Raw genomic sequence first — 19,567 nt, forward strand, 5'->3', positions numbered from 1 at the left:
CCTGGCTGGTATGTACTGATACTCCTGATAATAATAAAACTTACTTAATTAGAAAATATCAGACATTTATATGTCTAGTATTTTCTCAAGTTGTTTCCCGGACAGAAAGCTCAAATACCAGACTGTCCGTTTCAAAACCAGACACCTAGCAACTCTATGTGTACGGACGCACTGTAGGACTCTGACTTGGGCTCCTAAATCCCTTAGGTGCTTTTGAAAAATGCTACCCTTTCTAGGTAGGCTCCTTTTCTAGGAGCCTAAGACTTGCCAGACCCGTCCCTACTCCATTTGAAATGCCTATCTGAGTAGTCATGACACACAGAAATCAGATGTGTCCATTCCTGGGGTCTTTGCATACTTAGGAAAAATCAGCTTTGTGCCCACTTCTAACATTGGTGCTCCATTATGCGTGCTATGGCCTTTTAGGCATCTCAGGGCATTTCTACATTGCAACAAAACATCTGTGGATGATGCCTACCAGCTGGCTCAGGGTGGAGAGCTATAAAATTGCCCTGTAAACATTCAAGCTCGGGCTGGAGCCTGGGCTGTGGAAGTCTCCTCTCTCCTGGGGTCAATCCCAAACCCAAATATCTACACTGCAATTTTATAGCCACACAGACCAGGATCCATGAGATCAAGTCAGCTGACACGGGCCCAGTATGGATATTTTTTTGCCGTATAGACATATCCTAACAGGCTTTGGAAATTTTTGGCCAAAGTATTTGATTTTAAAAGATAATAGAGTTGTTCTATGACCAATACTGTCAATACCCCACAAAAATCATCTGTACTGTGTTTGAATGCCAGTATAACACTCGTTTCTGTATTTGACTATGAAGGACATCTGCCCAGGGACTGATCTTTGGTAAAACCAATGGGGATGTAATGCTTGCTTCCTAGAACTGAGGGTAGTCTATGTGCTGATCTATGTACTTGCCAATATAAAGAGCACAGCTAGTGTACAAGGAGGCAGATGCTCTGCAGTTAGCCAGATATTGGACCGTGTACCACATTCAGCTGTCTAAAGCAAGCAGGAGAATGGACTTGATGACCTCTCGAGGTCCCTTCCAGTTCTAGTGTTCTACGATGGTACCATTTAAGGAGTTTGGGGGGAACAGATTACAGAATTTCAGATTCATTCTACATTGTTTGCCTGATAAAACTTAAAGTCACACTGATTAGTGGTTAATATTAGGTCTCGTTTCTCAACTGCTATGTATACAGTTATATATATGTCTCTTCCGTTATTGAATTCAATTTGGCTAATAAGAAACTAAATAAACACTGAGCAAAATCTTAATCTCCATCATCTCTTTTGCTGTTCAAAATGTTAAAATCACCAATGATTAAGAGATAAAGCATACAAATATTTGAACAAAATATAATTTAAGCAAATGACAAAAAATTCTGTTTTTTCATAGTTGGTCATCTGTGCTAATTACTGACTTATCTTGATCATTAGAGTCCTGCACATTAAATGGCTGCCATTACACTATCGGTGCCAAGGAGACATTCACTCAAACAACCATATAACCCCACCTCCCACAAATTTAGTCCGAAATGTTTTCAGAAAGATACATATGTGCAATAGGGTCACTGAAGTGAAAAGTTCTCTGCTTTCCCCAGATGCATGCCGTAACCTTTCCTTCCTGCTAGATTTTTACAAAACCTGTTCTTTTTTTTTTTTTTTTTTTTCAAATCAGCCTTCAAAATCCTCATTTTGAAATGGACCTTTTAAAACACTTAATATAAAATCAGGCTTTCCATTCACCAGCAACAGTAGCTTCTGATACATTGGAAGTTGCAAGAATGATGTTCCCTCTCCTGCTACCCTAGATGATTTAATTATAAAAGCTATTTTAGAAAAATCACATTATGTATCAAACACCATGTGGATAGACAGTCTGCAGGCTCTTTAATCCAGTCACTGGAATGTCTCAACCTTGGTGCTGAGGGACTGTCTTCTCCTGGGATAAGAAGGTAATTTATCATCCACATCATGATGCATTATTTTGGTTTAACCAGTTGCCTGCTTAGGAAGAAGTGGACAGTTGAAGAGGTTAATATAGACCACGCTCTAAATACCTTTTTAGCCTACACTGCAGTTAACGTTTCATCCAGGTATGCAAACTGGGTTACAACCCAAGAGGTAAATAAGAATTCTTGACATATTAAGCAAAAACCAGAATGTGAGCACACTTAATCCCTTATCCACGCATGCAAAAAGGAGTCTATGCCTCCCAGAAATAAAAGATAGAAAGGTATCCAGCATGTGCAAGAGTGAAATGAAGCTATTATATGGAAAGGCTCAGTTTGTACAAAAGGGAATAAATTCCATATTTTATAAAAGCATCTATTGAAAATTATGGCTGTCAGCAGGATTGAGTCACATTGGAATCAATGGCAACAACATTAGGGGGAGGAAAGAACCCTATTTTTATATTTCATTTATGCAAAGTGAGAGACAGTAAATTAGCTCCAAAGTAGATGAGCTCTGCAGACCCTATTATGCCTCTCACTCTATGTGAGGCTTTGGTGCTATGCAATGGACATAAAAATGGTTGTTGCTCTGTATTTCAGGCTAAGCTGTTTTTAAAAAAGCAATGCATTTAAATAAAGCATGATTTCAGTGACTCTACCCATACATTTCATCACCACTGTGTTCAGCCCTGAAATTCTAATTCACCCCAACCTCTATTTTCAAACAGCATTACCTTTTCCTTCAAAACTACAGGCGTCTTTAATCTTGACACATACAATCCATTTTTAATCCTTGATTCAAGCCGGTAGGAGCAGCCACAGAAGTAGCCACTACAAGGGTTGCTGGGAGGGGAGGGGGAAGAGGAGCCAGGTGGCAGAGTTGTTGACTCGAGTCCCACGACTTGAACTTGAGTCCGACTTAAGTCGCCTAGGTGACTCAACTTGAGACTCGACTCGGGTTCGTTGTTTGTGACTTGAGACTTGACTTGAGACTTGCTAATTTTGTTAAATCGACTTGGTGAAAAAATTGCCCAAAAATGCCAATATTGATGGCTTGTACAAAAGTGACTTGACATTTTTAAATTAAGACTTGAGACTCGACTTGGGACTTGACTCGAAAGTGACTTTAGGGACTCGAGACTCAACTTGAGACTTGAACTGTAGTGACTTGAGACTCAACTTGGACTTGACAATGATGACTTGAAGTCAACACTGCCAGGTGGTAAAATGAAGCTCAGTCAGGACCATCCCTCCAGCCCAGCATATCCAAACGCAGAACTGTGCAGGGGACACCCACTTCGGATACTTGGAGAGGTGCTAGGACTCAAAATGTTCCTTTCCTGTCCCTTCCTCTGCCATGAAACCTTGGAGAAAAAACTACGGGAAGTACCAGTCAGGGGTCAGGTCTACTCAACAAAGTTTTATCAGCATACCTGTGTCCGTCAGGGATATGAAAAGAATGGTACATTCTTTCCAACTAAATCCTGAGTGTAGACATAACCATATCAACAGAAGAGAGCTCCAGTGTTAGGGTTACCACCTGGCCAGTATTTGGCTGGCTTGGCTGTTCTTTTTAAAATGGATTTGTCAGTTGCCAGAAAAATCATTAAATCTTTCAGGTTTCTTTATGTGTCTAAATAGTTACATTGTTTTCATAATATACTGGGATAGCTGCTGTTTCAAGTGTCCATGTCCAGCTTGAGATGCTGCAGTGTTTCCCCTTCCACGGCTTAAGCAATAACAGATCGACACCGCTGGAAATACAGCTCTCTGCCCGCCGACATACATGTGCACTGCCCGAGTCTGTGAGAGAAGGTTTTAGTCACACGAGGGTGAGGAGATGGGGGATGTTGTCAATTTTATCTCTGTGTGTTCTCTCTCTAGATACCGTAAGTGGCTGCTGTGGCAGGGCTTGCAGACTTGCCCTGTGGTTGGGGTTTTGAAGGGCTTGCCTTGTGGGGGTGGGTGCCAAGTTTTTTGCATTCCAAAGATAGTAACTAAGATAACTAGCTAATGTCAGTCAGGGAGCCGGGTGCTCCTCTACCCTCAGAACTCAGCCTTCTGACAGTATGCACTATCTCTTCCTACTGTGTAGCTATGTGAGTGTAGCTGTGTCACCTCAGACTGGTTGCACACCTATACTTCTTCTCCTGAGCTCTGTCCTCTCCACACCTCTTCCCTACAATCTACAGCAGGGGAGCCAACAGCTTGCTTGGTCCACTAGAGAAGGGGGAGGAGGGCGGTTCCATGCTCCCAGAATGGGCGGGACCGCAGGTAGAAAGGGCGAGGCCAGGGGCAGCCAGCCCTTCCCCCCAGCCCGTAGAGGTGCATGAAGCACATGGCACAGTGCTCTGGCAGCAATTTAAAGGGCTCAGGACTCCATTTGCCACTGTTCTGAATTGCCAGGCCCCAGGGCAACTGTTCCCTTTCCCCTCCCCTGTTGGTGGATCTGATCTCTGGTCTTCCATTAACTTTTCTTTCCATTTAACTGAGCCCTTCCTGACTAAAACCATCCCCCAAACTAACTAACATGGTATGAAAATGATGTTTGCTCCCTCACACTGGTCACTCTGCTTGCGTGGTTCTGCCTTTTCCCACTCTCACCCCTTGCATGTGTCCGGACTATTTAGTTTGTAAGAGCTTTGCAGAATGGACTTTCTGGTATTCTGCATTTGCAGAGTGACCATCACTGTGGGGACCCCATTCTTGGTTGGTCCTTAGGCACTATTTAATAAACATTATTATTATAAACAACAATTTCAACTCTAGTTTATGCCAAAGCTTCTAGGTCAGATTAGCCAATTCACTTCAAATGGAAGCAATTATTTTGTGTCCTTCCTAGTTTGAACTTAAAAGGGAGAAAACTGACTACTTTTAAAGCTGCACTAGACAAAACAGCTCTTGCGGGGAGTGAATACTAAAGATAGCACTTGCTATGGCAATGTCCGTAGGGTGAGGCAGTGGGTTGCTATAAAACACAGTATTCTAACTTACTACAGATGTTGAAACTAAAATGTACAGATTTCTCGGCATGCTTATCTCTCCTCACCAGTTTCTGAATATTGAATCATATTCAAACATGGGCCCTTTTAAGGTGATTTTAAAGAACCTACAGTATTTTCTTCCATGCTATTCTGTAATGTTAAATAGATGCAAGACCTGTATTTACAAATCACATGCAATTGCATTTTGGCACATGTAAATTACATGCAAATGCATTCTAAATGAGTTTGTTTATCATTCTTGAATTCTAATCCAGAGGTCTTACTTTTTAAATTCAGTTTATACTCTGACATGTATACAAATGAGTTTGACTCTGGAAAATAACTTAATAAACCCAGGGTTAGCTATGTAATTAGAGGAGGCATCTGGGAATCATAAACCTTGGAAAACAACATTTACATCTTTTGGATGTACAAAGTTCTATTTTCTCTCCCTTAAATTCATCATTTTAAAATGTTGCAGCTATTTCTTTGGGAGGACAAATAAGAATTCATTGTACAACCAGTCACCACTCTCTCCAATGAGCAATCCAAGGGATAGGGCTGGAGCAAATGTACAAAGCACACGATTTCATTTTAAAAAACACAAAGAAAATGAAAAATAACTGAATTAACATTGATCATGACTTTTCAACAGCATTTCTTATTATTACAACCTGGCAAACTCTCCTGTGGGCAGTAAAGCTTTCCCATGTATTATTACCCCTCTGCAGAAAGCTATGAAAAGACACAAATCTGTTTTCTCAAAGGACAGAAGTGCATTTAGTTATATGAGGAAGTAGGGCCATATTCCACTGTTGGGTTAAAGGTGAAGAAAACAGAACTCTCACACACAGGTTTAAAAGATAAATGCTGCTGCTGCAGTTACTTTTTATACACCACGGTACTGATTATTAGTCACCTCGTTTCTAAAACTTCATCATTTAATTGATGCCTTCAAGTGAGTTTAAAACAATAATAAAGTCTCTAGGTTATCTATTCCAATGCTCCTCAGTGACTTATTTTAGCACCAAATGCACTGCGCACCAAATATAAACTCTCTGGCGATTTGATCTTTTCAGGAACCAAATCTGAACAAATAAAAATGTGGATACATTCTTTGCAGTAATAGCCCCCATTTGGAAACTTTATATATTTGTTACTGTCTCTGAGGGTATGTCTACACTACAGCGCTAATTCGAACTAACTTAGTTCGAATTAGTTAATTCGAACTAAGCTAATTCGAACTAACGCGTCTAGAACTAAAAACTAGTTCGAATTAGCGTTTTGCTAATTCGAACTAGCATGTCCACATTAAGTGGACCCTGAACCGGGCTTAAGGATGGCCGGAAGCAGTGCCGGCAGGGCATCAGAGGAGGACTTAGAGCGTGGAGATGCTGTCTCAGGCTAGCCAAGGGCTGCGCTTAAAGTGTCCCAACCCCCACCCCAGACAAACAGTTCTCAGGGGTGCCCCGCTTGCAAACCAGTCCTGGCTTGGAGTGCCCGGAGTACCTACACTGGGCACATCACACCACTCGGCCATCAGCCCGGCTGCACTTGCCGCAGGCTGTCATCTGGGGAGAGGGAGCAATTGGGGGGCTGCAGGAGAGCTTCCACCCCCAGAAGCCCACAGAGCCAGCCCAGTCCTTCCCATCGGGGGCTCGTACCCCATTCCTCCCTCACCTCCTTCCACTTACCCTTCCCTAGCCCCCCTTCCTGATGTACAAAATAAAGGACAATTGTGTTAAAAAATGGAATCTGTCTTTATTGAACAAAACTGGGGGAGACTGGGAAAAGGAGGTGGGAGAGGGGAAGAGAGAGGCTGGGAGAGGAGAGGGCAACTACAATGATCAGGAGTTGGGAACAGGTCCCATATGAAGAGAGGCTAAAGAGACTGGGACTTTTCAGCTTAGAAAAGAGGAGACGGAGGGGGAACAGGATAGAGGTCTCTAAAAGCAGGAGCTGGGTGGAGAGGGTGCATACAGAAAAGTTCTTCATTAGTTCCCATAAAGAAGGACTAGAGGACACCAAAGGAAAGGAATGGGTAGCAGGCTTCAAACTAGTAACAGAAAGTTGTTCTTCACAAAGCAAAGAGTCAACCTGTGGAACTCCTTGCTGCAGGAAGCTGTGAAGGCTAGAACTAGAACAGAGTTTAAAGGGATGTGAGATCAAGTCATGGAGGTTGGGTCCATGGAGTGCTATTTGCCAGGGGGTAGGAGTGGTGTCCCTGCCCAAGGTTTGTGGAAGGCTGGAGAGGGATGGCACAAGACAAATGGCTTGGTCACTGTCTTCGGTCCATCCCCTCCAGGGTCCCTAGCGTTGGCCGCTGTCGGCAGACAGGCTACTGGTCTAGATGGACCTTTGGTCTGACCCAGGACGGCCATTGTAAGCTCAGGGCTCAGGGTCGGGGGTCTCAGTGGACCACCTTGATTTTCATGCACACTTGCTCCTGGGTGGCCAGGCTGGAAGCTATCCTGCCCTAGACGGCCACTTTCCTGTGCCTAGTGCGGAAGTCGTGGACGAGGTCCACGATGTCCGCACTAGACCAGGCGGGTGCCCGCCTCTTGCGGTCCCGGGAAAGCTCCCGGGAGCTGCCAGCCTGGTCCCGGGAAGAGGGAGAGGGCTGGGGGGTATCAGGTGGGTGGCTCGATCTGTGCCAGGTGCAGGGTCTGCTGGCTGGGTGCTGGCAGGCTTGCACCTGGCACGGGCACCGTAGCCAGCCCGTGCCCCTTTAAGGGGTCTGGGGCCGGGAGGGGGGCAGACGAGTTTCCCTGGTGTTGGCCAGAGTGGCCACCAGGGAAACCTGGGGAGGGCTAGCCTCCCACTAGTTTGAATTAAGGGTCTACACAGCCCTTAATTCGAACTAGTAAATTCGAACTAGGCTTAATCCTCGTGGAATGAGGATTACCTAGTTCGAACTAAGCGCTCCGTTAGTTCAAATTAAGTTCGAACTAACGGAGCGCTAGTGTAGCGCCTATGAAAGTTAGTTCGAACTAACGGACGTTTGTTCGAACTAACTTTGTAGTGTAGACATTCCCTGATAGTGTTTGTCTTCTTCCCAGATATGTCGTGGGGGAGGGCAACTTAGGTCAGGTTGGCTCAAGTCCCAATTTTAATTAACTACTTTTGGTATTTTCCTTGCACGTTGTCTATTACTTCTTGCATTGCTCATTTAAATTGTACATTCTTCAGGATAAGGATGGTGTAATACTATGCATTTGTACACTCCTAGCACAACATCCCCTCCCTCCATTAGTGGAATGGAATCTCTGGGTGCTATAAAGGTTATATAATAATCCTATCTTTTCTGAGTTTATCTTTTGGGTCACAACCTATTTGAGGCAGGGACTCTAATTCTCACTGATTCTTGTTCAGTCCACATGACAGATAAGAATAATACGCTCCTCCCCCCCCCCCCCCACACACACTTCTAAATGACTGAGATTGCGTTCCCATGGAAATGTCCTTACTAATTAAAATATAAACAATCCAAGACAGAGCTTTCTAGTCTCCTTAACAATAAATACATAATGTACAACAAGAAAGGCTGCTACAAAGACTGTTTTCCATGAGTTATCCATCTATTTATAAAGAAAAGGAGCATGGTATGACTCAACAAAAATTCCTGTGTGAAAACATACTCAATATAAAAAGCTTTGTCACCTGGGATACTTGTTTCCTCTAGGAGCTCTGAGCAAAGATAAAAAACAAGACAACTTCTTGTAATCAATTATGCACTGCTAGTGCATGATGTATGTGTAATTCATAAAAATAAAATGAAGTACATAACATGGATTTACCCACAGAAATGAAATACAGGCAAGAGGGTAATGTGAAACATTGAACTGATATTTTAAATATACTGTAATCACTATGAGTTAGAAAATCCCATGGATATGCATTAGCTCCTTGGTACAATTACAAGTACCCCTTTGTATCTATTAACTTCTACATAGGGAGTAAACTGGCCCAAAACTGGCCCAGGATCATGGGATGTTTACAGTTATGCTGGATTTCCTTGACTGCATCTGAGGAACTGACCAAGGTTTCTTTTTTTTTTTTTTTTTTTTTTTTTGCATGTGCTGAAACTATGGGGAAGAATTTGTCAATGAACTAACTAAATTAAAAAAAAGCCCTTTCCACAAAGTTCACTGCACAACAACAACAAACCCCTCCTAACCTACTTTTCTTAAAAGAAACATGCAAAGTTTACACATTCTCCAAACTTTTCCATTTAAGGGTTCCTTGTATGTACCAATAAAACAAATTCTGAAGCTCATTATACACTAGCCACCAAATTCAGGAGAGAAGTGAGAGAGTCAGATTTTTGGCATTGGTGAAACACGAATCAAGTACCAAACTTTCAGATCTTCCCTCTTCACATTTTCTTGAGACAATCAAATCAAGCACCACATACTTTTTGTCAGGTTGTTGTATCTGAAACATGTAACTTTAACATATTTCTAACATCAGAATTCATTTCCTTATTGTTCTACCTGATATTCTTTTGCTATCGTTCCTATATGTTTTGTTTAGATGAGCCCCAAAGTGTTCTCAGCACCCTAATGAACAGATCAATTATTGTTCAGAAAAGAAGATACTGTCTCTTTAAAGGTTATTTGAAGGTTGATTGCTATCTTATTGCTTATCTCCAGCAAATCTATTCAGCCTTATGAATGAATTTGACCTTTTTATAGTTACTGGGAAAAAATAACAGAACAAAAGTTAATTTAGAGCTCCATAATACAACACTTTTTTCCCAGAGAAATGAAAGGGCATTCAAATCGATACCTGCACAATAACAGTCTGATGAATGTTTGCACCCAATTTTCTCATTTTGCTAACTTGAGATTGGGAATTTTGAATAGTTTTCAGAGACCATATTCTTTATGTGCTGTGAAGTATGTGGTATTGTGTCCAAACAATGCTAGAGGATAATCATTATAGGAGTATCACTGGGCCTGAAAAGGTCAGTTAGTTAGAAATGTCAGCTTTCAATGCAACTGTACTGGACCTTCGTACACAAGGATCCAATTAAAGGGACATGCCAAGGTGCATGGAAACATCACGGTGACCTAGAATAATAATAAGGCATTGTGAAAATGTTTGATGTTTTTCTTCAAAAATAATGGAGTTAGCCTTCAAAATGCCCCCTCCGTGGTCTTCTTTAAACTTGATGAAATACTGCTTATCCCACAGATATACAAAAGAGCCAGGTTTCTCATGCAAGAAATGAAAACAACAACAAGAACAGACTTACCAATGCTAAATATTTGGCTAACAAACATTAAAAAAAATCTCATTTTGTTGTTTAATTTAAAATTGTCTGCCATTTCAATTTGGAAATGGAATTTTGCATTTTGGTACTATAGGGTCTATATAGATATATATGTACATTTGTAGACACACGACAAAGTGATTATAAGAGTAATGTCACATCCCTCAGAAGATAGCCAAAGTGAGTGGGTTGTGTGCAGGCCAGAAAGGATGGAAAGGGACCCCAACACACAGGCAAAAATGTGACACTTCTGCAGCCACCAAGCCAGCATGTAGATATGGATGTGAGTTGGGTGAGGGTTACGGTTATGAAGCCACTGAGTCTCATAAGTATGTTTGGTTAGAATGTGGGTATGCAACAATGTTACTATTCCATCCCTGAGCCTCATGATATACAAGGCCTCATTGCCTGCTTGGCTCTAGAGAGCTGGTCCCCTACCACTGGGAAGGGGCAGGGAGAAAGTCAATGTCTCCTTATCACTTTTTGCTACTACAGAATGTCTCTAATCATCCATCAAGATTAGAACAAACTCTTCCCTAACTCGTTAGCGTTCAGATGAGATTGATAACTTTGTAACTGGCTGCTGGCTGAAGCTCCTATTTATTTGGTTTGTAAGAGTAATATTTAGAGTAATATCAAACCAAGCCTTTTGGAGTCTGTTCTCCTATGGTGCAGGGTGGGACTTTTGCCTTTAACATTTTCCTGTATTGAAAATGTTAAATCATTGTGGACACCACGGTGAAACCCATAACATCTTTGTCATGTAACACTGCGTTATTTTAGATGAATCCATCATTATTAGGATTAAAAGGGCTTCCCCCTCCTAAAACAAAACAGCATATGAAGCTTTCACCAACAAACATGAGTAGTAATTATGTTAGGCTGCTTGAAAACTCAGCCAGTATCCCTTGACATGTACTTTGATCAAAATCAATGTAGTATTAATTAGCATGGACTATCAAGAATAGTTAGTGCATGAGTTTTAACAGTGAACAACGTTCTGTCACATTTTATTACCTTGTATCATTTTTACTAAGAGGTGTATTATAGCTTCATGACTTCAAGTTCATATTATTTTCATGCTTCAATTAGAAAGAAGTAGATTGTTAGAATATTTAGGACGGTAATGAAAATGTCTTGCAGGGGGCATTCAGTAGTTGAGCTTATTCTTAACTAACTTTCAAAGCCGTATTTTAAAGCTTTTCTTCCCTTCATCTAATTTTACTAGTGAATCTCATAAGCAATGGTGTGTGGAAATTCAACACTTAATCAGCTAAAAAGTACACTAAATCCCACAGATCACATTGTTCATGGAAGGAAAGTAGAAATATATTTTTCTCACCAGAGGAAATTAATTAGGCAACAGTCTTCTAGCTATGATTTAAAGTGGTAAAATATGTATGGAAGAAACTAAAGCCACCTTACAAAAATTTAGTGTAACTCAAATTAATAAAATTAAGACATATTTAAAGCACTGACCAGGAGATATTATGGGGAACGCATATTTTAAATGTTAGGGGTTAGCTCCATAAAGTACTGTCTGGTGAATATTTTTTTAAATTGAGTCGTGTTTCTTTCATACAAGTGCAATACTTTATGAGTAAGGACATGCTCAGAAAGTTGCAACAGTTTTATGATCAAATCCTGTAACCTTAGAATTTATACTTTAGTATTGGGTGCAAGCTCCTAAAGTGTACTGAGAAAAATCTAAGTAAATCATGGTTAATGAACTAAGGATTTAGCTCTTACTTTATTTTTCTCTTAAAATGGAAATGAAAGAGACTTAAAACATTCTATATTTGATGTTGCAGACAAGCTAGGCACTATGGGACATTCAATTACCCCATGTTTTCTAAATGTATTCAATTTACTGCTGCCAAATGGAGTTGGTCTTACATATGTCTGGGAAATGTAAACCTCCAGTGCTGATGAATGTCTCCTGAGAGTGTACTGATTTCAAGAAAAGTTTATTTTAAATTAGCAGTAGAGAGGCTGGTAGGGGAAAGGATCAAGCCCTGAAGAGACACAAATCAAAGAGAATTTCAAAGGCGTATTTGTGATGAAGGTTCATGGTCAATCTAATGTCTTGCCTAATTTTAAAGCCAATAGGTTCAAACACTTTCATTTACACTGATTTAAAAAAATGCAGTGGGAGTTGAACCCACCTTTCCTGAATGATGCTGTAACATTGTGAGTATTCACAAAAACGCTGCCAGCTAGACATGAAAGGCAGCTCAGCTGGTGTAAATCAGCTGATCTTCATTGTGATGTTAAGTCGATGTATGTCAGTGGAAGCACTAACCCTAAAGTCTGTGTCGACTAAAAACTGCTTCATATGAAATGTAGATGTATAGCTACATAAATCTAAAGGACATATATGATGGTGAAACTTTGCCTCCTTAAGCCCCTTCTCTCACCAAACTATGAGATACTTCAATGTGGACTCGCTTTAGACACACCCCCGTTTATGAAGACTTAACTCCTTTCCCCTCTCCACTTTACGGATCGTGTCTGAACTGGATTCCCTGAATCGCATGGAGTTTTGGAGAGCATAACTCACATGACAAAGGGCAGAAGAAAGGAGTGTAGCAACAACATTCACTAATTTCATATACTCTTTCTTCTAGCTAGTCTACGTGAAAGGAAGTGAAACTTAAATTCCCTTGAATAAGTGAGTCAGTCATATCAAGGAGATTCACCACCCAGTGAAGTCTACACTGTCAACAGAAACTTATAAAGGCTTCAAAGGGGTGGCCGAGTTAGTCTGTAACTGGAAAACAACAAATCGTCTAAGAGCACTTTTAAAGACTAACAAAACATGTAGATGGTATCATGAGCTTTCGTGTGCAAAACCCACTTCGTCTGAAGAAGTGGGTTTTTCCTAAGAAAGCTCATGATACCATCTACATGTTTTGTTAGTCTTTAAAGTGCTACTAGACGATTTGTTGTTTTTTAATAGAAGTTACAGTTTTTTCTGCTTTTCAACATCCCTGGAACATTTCCTTAGCCATTTTCATGGGGACTTCAACATGGGATTCCCAGTCATATACATACATGTTTCATACAGTATTTAATTTCTGTACATGTTCAGAGCTAGTTTTTCAATTGCAACATTTTCTCTATCACTGATTTTCCCCAGTACACCCAATCCTTGTCAGGGACAAATAGTATTCGTTCAGATTTACATAGCTCCTTTCAAGCCAAAACTAAGGTGTTTGTCACTACTAGAGCATTCAGAAATACCTGGTCAGTTGGCAGAACTGTTTCATTGCCTTAGCCAGGAAAGGCACACTTGCTTGTCCTAGTATACAGCAGCTCTGTACACATTGCTTATTTGTGAGAAGGCCTTGGCCGGGCAGCAGTGGCATGTGAGTTCAAAATAGCAGCGTATTAAGATGGTGATACCAAACAATAAATGATGAGCAACACTTACAACAACACAAACTCTGCTGAATTGTTTTACAACAGTGACCCTTTTGAATCTGTCATGACATAACATTAAGGTTCCTGCAGCACTCAAATTATCATCTGAATTTTTAGTCACTGAGGTCTTGAGAACCCATTTGTAACTCACATGACAAAAGGCAGAAGAAAGGAATGTAGCAACACTTACTAATTTAACTTTCTTTCTTCTAGCTACCCACCATGAAGGAACTGCAACTAAAATTCCCTTAAATATGATAAATGAGTATTAATGACATGTTATCTTGCAACTATGCCCATTAATAGCCCTCTCATTCTCTACTTGAGAGAAATTATCCATGGTTGACTTTTCTTGCCACCAGTGGGTGCAGTTGAGTCAACTCTGAATATGGCTTAATTACAAGTGCAGAGCAGGACAAAAGGGTTCAGCATCTTTTCAAACTATGCTCACTGACAGGGGAAAACCTCAGTGACTAAAAATCCAGATAACAAGGGTATATGACAGAGAGAGAGAAAGAGAGAGAATGTTACCTCATGTCATATGCAATGTTGTTGTAGATCCCAGGATGTCAGAGGGATGAAGTAATACCTTTTACTGGACCAGTTTCTGTTGGTGACACATACAACTTTTGAGTTTCCAGAGAGCTCATCTTCAGATCTGAGACAGGTACTCAGAGTTTCACAGCTCAGTACAAGGTGAAACAGATTACAAAGAGATCGCTCCATTTCTGACCAATCAGTTCTCATCTTCAAAAGAAACCTGTACAGCACCTCCAAAAAATGAGGCACAAATCATAAATTTGCTAGATATTAAAAATCATGGACTAAATAGAAATACTGGATTTATGGCTTATTATAACTACCTATAAGACATTTAGTTCCCTCTCCCTGGGTTTTTTCTCCTTTTCTCCAGGCTGAAGAGATGTTAATAGGCTACTTTACCTGGAGAGTATCCTTGAAATATGTGTTTAACTACTGATGCTAAACAATCTGTTCCACCTTGCATTTAGCTGTGACAGTCTGAGTACATTGCAGCGACTTGAAGAACAGCTCTCTGAAGCCCAAAAGCTTGTCTGTCACCAACAGAAGTTGATCCAATAGAAGATACTACCTCACCTACCTTGTGTCTCTGTTGTCTCATGACAGCTGTGCCGTTCTCAAAGGCCAGCACGGTTCCTGAAATGGTTCTGAACTCACTGCTCCCGCTTTATACTTATGTTAGACCATACTACAAATGCACCTACTGATGACAGCTATTGTCAAGCCATAGGGGATTTTCCTATTGTAGTCAAGACTAGTCGAGTGATATCCACTGCACAGGAGGCACCTGCCTTTACACAGGATGGAAAACAAAGAATTTCCAGAGAAATGACAGCTGAAACAAACTTTTCAGCCCCTAAGTCAAATCATCCAAAGTACTTAGAAATCACCTGTATCATGTCTCTGTAAAAGTACTCCTCTGCTAGCATAGCATAAAGACAGTCCTCCTGAATGAAAATATAAACAGTGACAATATCAAAAAGTAAATAATTTCCAAGGCTAAAATTTTGAAACATGTTTGCCTAAAGTTAGATTCCTAAATCCATATTCATGTTGGCATTTTTCAAAGGACTGTAAAAAGATCTCAATTCCTAACTCCCTTAAATTCTTAGACAATTCAAATGTTAGACCCTAAATGGATTTGGCCAGAGGATGCTAAGTAAGCCCTTTTGAAAATGAGGCCAAACTTATTTAACAGCCAAACTCTAGGCTACATGAATCTTGGTCTAGTGGTCCTGAATCATTATCCTGATGGACCATGGATTTCGCTGGACCAAAGAACCCCAGCAACCAGGAACTGGCCAGGAGTGCTGTGGGCAGGAGATGTGGCCAGCTGCGTGGCAGTGGGGCCAGTGGCAACAGGGGAGTCCTGGGGCAGACAGCAGTGGGGTTGGTGGTGGCTGGGGAGCCCAAGCCCCGGGGAGCCCCAGCCGAGAAGCAATAGTGGAGCCAGCAGCAGTAGGTCTGGCGGTAGCCAAAAAGCCGTAGCAGGGAGCCCTGCCAGACTGGACCAGAGCATTGACCTCTCCTGGTCCTGCAGACTCCCTGGTTCTGGACTGTTCAGGTCCCAAGGATGCTGGATCAGGTGGTCCCACTTGTACTTTAGAAAAATCAGTGATTATGGATTTCTGACTATCAACACACAAAAAGCAAAAAACAAAACCTGTCTTGAAAAATGTCTGGCATGGAAGTCTTTTTTCGGAACACAGCATGCCTACCTACATAATCAGTGGAAACTGTCTTTGTATGTGCCTATGCTAATCCTTCTAACTAATTGCTATGTTGCTGTGAAAAACTGAAAGATGTGAAGTGGTAGATACTTACGGTAATCACATCTATGCACAAACTCAACTTAATCAACTCTTTTATTGCTCCAGTGAATGTTACAACAGACATCACAATAAAAAAGGTATAATAAATACAATTTAAATAAATGTCTCATATTTAAGTGATTTTCCCTTCCCCCAGCCCTGTTTTCTCCTGTGGACTTCAAGTAACTTTATCCAAGATCTGAGTGTTTATTCTGATTATGACCTTCAGGGATTTTTCTTTTCTTTCTTTTTTCTTTAGAAACAGGGGACATTGAAGATACAAAATATGGGGAAAATGTGTCATATTTGCCCTTGGATTTGTAGCCAGAGTGGTGACAATGGCTCTTTCTCATTGTATTGTTGCTTTTATCGGCAAGTGCCCTAAGCATATATTAACATAATTGCAAACTGTATGAAAAATGAACATGTAAAAATGTGATGCAATTGCCAGTAGCCTTAAACATCTGTCCCAACAAAGTGTTTCTTCTACTTCTTTTTAAAATGATCATTATTTAAACAAGGTTAGTGAAGGAGAAGTCACGTCACAGATACCTACATTTACAATGTTGGAACAATTATTGATGCAAAATGGTTACCCTAGCAAAATGTCACATTTTCCCCACTCACCCATGACATCTGCTCACTTTGCTAACATAGCACCAGTTAAAACAAGACAAAAAGATGAAGATGCATTTAGAACTGATAGTCAGAAAAATACTGATTACCAAAGCTACTACCAACTCTGTGTGGTGTTTCTCTGTTGCTGCTACACAGCAAACCTCTATGGGTGTGTCTACACAGCAACCTTAGTGTAAATTGCATAGCTTATTTCAAGCTATGAAAATTGTGCAGCTTATTTTGAGTGTATTTCAAAATAGCTTATTTTGTAATATAGCACTGTCTACACAGTGCCAAATTTCAAAATAACTCACTATTCCGAAATTCCCCTTAACCCTCGTTCTACCGGGATGTTGGAATAAGCTGCCTATTATTTCAAAATCTATTTAGAAATAACGCGTTGCTACAATAGACGCAGAATAACTATTTTGGGATACTTCCGGTATCTCAAAATAGCTCCGCAGTGTAGACATACCCTCAGACAGCTAATGAAATGCAATTGAACTAAACTTATTGAAGAAACTAAACAATAGTTTAGATCAAAGAGAAATCATTCATCGGCCTGCATTTCAATCCCAACAGCAACATCTTTGAAAAAATCATGCAAAAGATATGAAACTGCTAGTGACCAAAAATTCAACCAGTAACACATTTTGGGAATGTACTTCAAGGTTTTCAGAATTAACCTGCAAATTCTACCACCAACAGTGCATGCTGAAAGCCATTGACTCTTGACACCCTTTAAATGTATTTAACATTGAAGAGAGTAAAACTTATTTTTCTGTGATACTTGAACATACATTGTGAATTCTAGGGCATCTACCTTGCAGATATACCACTCACTGTAACCCCAGGAGGCTTAAAGAAATATCAGCACTCAAATTCATAGAGTAAAGGTCTAAAGGCAGCCCTGTGAATGGATAACTACCCGGAACTTTGCCAAGCACAATATAGCTGTCACTTGTTATTATGTTACAGATTTTCCAGGGAACAGTGTTTTTCATTTTGCATGCCAGAGACAGGGAAAAAACCCACATTTAGAGATACATCTCTTTAAGAAAAGATAAAAGCTAAATCTTGTAGCTTACTCACCAGGGTTGGTTATAGTCAGCAGGTCAAGTTGCCGTTGTTGCTGAAAAGCAAATTGGAATTGTTAAAAGGGGACAAATTTCAATGGGTCATCTTAGACATGCAAAGAAAGTGTTCTGACATTTACACTGGAATAAATTAGAAGTTACATGGCTCAGAGTAACTATGTTGGATGGGAGCCATATGTACCTTCCAAGTAAGTAAAGAAATCTTGTTAGTCCCTTCAGTGCATTTGTATTTACATTTCTGAATTAGGTTTTTGGATAAAAGTGCTAATATGTGTGTCCATGTGTACTTTTAACTAGCTTGCTCAAATCTCAGGGATCCTAGAATTCATAGAAAAATAGTAAGGAATCAAGACATTCAAGTATGATTCTCTTCTTGACTAAGGGTATATCTACACTACAGAGTTTTTTTGGAAAAATGGACGTTTTTCTGAAAAAACTTCAATTATGTCCACACTGCAATCGCATTCTTTTGAAAGAAAATTGAAAGAACAGAGAGGCTTTTCTGACATTGGTAAACTTCTTTCTATGAACAAGAAGCCTTTTCCAAAAAGAGTTCTTTTGGAAAAAGGTGTGTGTGGACAGGGAAGAAGGAGTTATTTTGAAAGAAGAGGAAAGAGGAAAAAGCACAGGTGCACTGGTGGCCACTCCATCCATAGTAATCACAGCTTAAATATGAGATAGCGTCCATTCAGTGTTGATGCTATCTTTCGAAAAAGCAGATCAATTTTTCGATGCACTTTTGCTGTGTAAGCGACGAGGAGTCCTGTGGCACCTTATAGACTAACTGAAGTGTTGGAGCATAAGCTTTCATGGGCAAAGACCCACTTTGTCAGATGCATGTCTGTGTAGATGCTCTCTTTCGGAAAAAGTTTTTTCATAAGATCTCTTCCAGAAAAGCTTCTTCCGAAAGAAGCCTGCAGTCTCGACATAGCCTAAGTCACCATCTCACAGCTTAGACTTGGGTAAACAAATAATTATAGTCCTTTGGAATATGAATGACCAATTCATATTCATTTTAATGGGATGTGGGTACTTTATCGGGCTTTGAATATTTGAATCTAGTTTGTATATTGGTAAAGTGGGTGTTGGGATTTTTTTGTTTATTTGTTTTGGGGTTTTTTATATTGGAGTGTTGAGTCTTAATTGTTTGAACACTGCTTTGGGAGCCTTGGATAAATGGTGAAATGAAAGAATAAATTAATACTTGTAGTAGTATAATAAATAAGAAATCGATGAAAGGAAATACTTGCTCACATAATGAATTGTTAATCAGTGGAATTCATTGCTTCATATTTGACTGATTCCAAGAGTTTAGGAGTATTCAAAACAAGATTAGACATTTATATGGCTAATAAGATGACCCTGAGTTAACAGTAAATATTAGCAAAAGAATCAATAGTTTTGAAAGAGATTTATGTTCTCATGATTCAGGGCATAAACCAACCTCTAACTCATGAGGATTAGGCTAAATCCCTGCAGGTGGATAATCTCATCACTGTTTATGGCAGAGTTTAAGTGCCTGCTCCTGAAACAGGTGGTAGTGGCAGTGACAGGACACTTGCCTAGATAGACCACCAGTGTGATCCATTATGAAAATTCCTGTTCCTATGATGTTATCAGTTTCAGCTTCTACACGGGCTAAACTTCTACTAGATAGGGCTTTGTATCACTATGGTGACTAAGCAAGTTTACACTTTTCTTCTCACAAGTGAGTTTTATTATTGTCTATTTTAACTTGCACTTTTTAATAATTGTTATCCCCTTAAAACTCACTACGGCCAACACTTGTGTGTCTATCTGGTTTCACAGGATATACTGTCCAGTTTAATTTCTCTCTCC

The 19,567-nt window shown here is 40.2% G+C and overlaps 1 protein-coding gene across 2 annotated transcripts in view; it reads right to left on the reverse strand.

Moving 5' to 3' along the window:
* BEND5 (BEN domain containing 5) overlaps positions 1-19,567 on the reverse strand; it is a 1,533,100-nt gene that overhangs the window by 665,911 nt on the left and 847,622 nt on the right. For both annotated transcript variants that reach the window (XM_075935948.1, XM_006126434.4), the window contains one exon: positions 17,724-17,763. In XM_075935948.1, coding sequence (XP_075792063.1) covers positions 17,724-17,763 — 40 coding nt within the window. The remainder of the gene's footprint in view (positions 1-17,723; positions 17,764-19,567) is intronic.

The sequence above is a fragment of the Pelodiscus sinensis genome, chromosome 9 (assembly GCF_049634645.1).
Source record: "Pelodiscus sinensis isolate JC-2024 chromosome 9, ASM4963464v1, whole genome shotgun sequence".
In the NCBI taxonomy this organism is placed as follows: Eukaryota; Metazoa; Chordata; order Testudines; family Trionychidae; genus Pelodiscus; species Pelodiscus sinensis.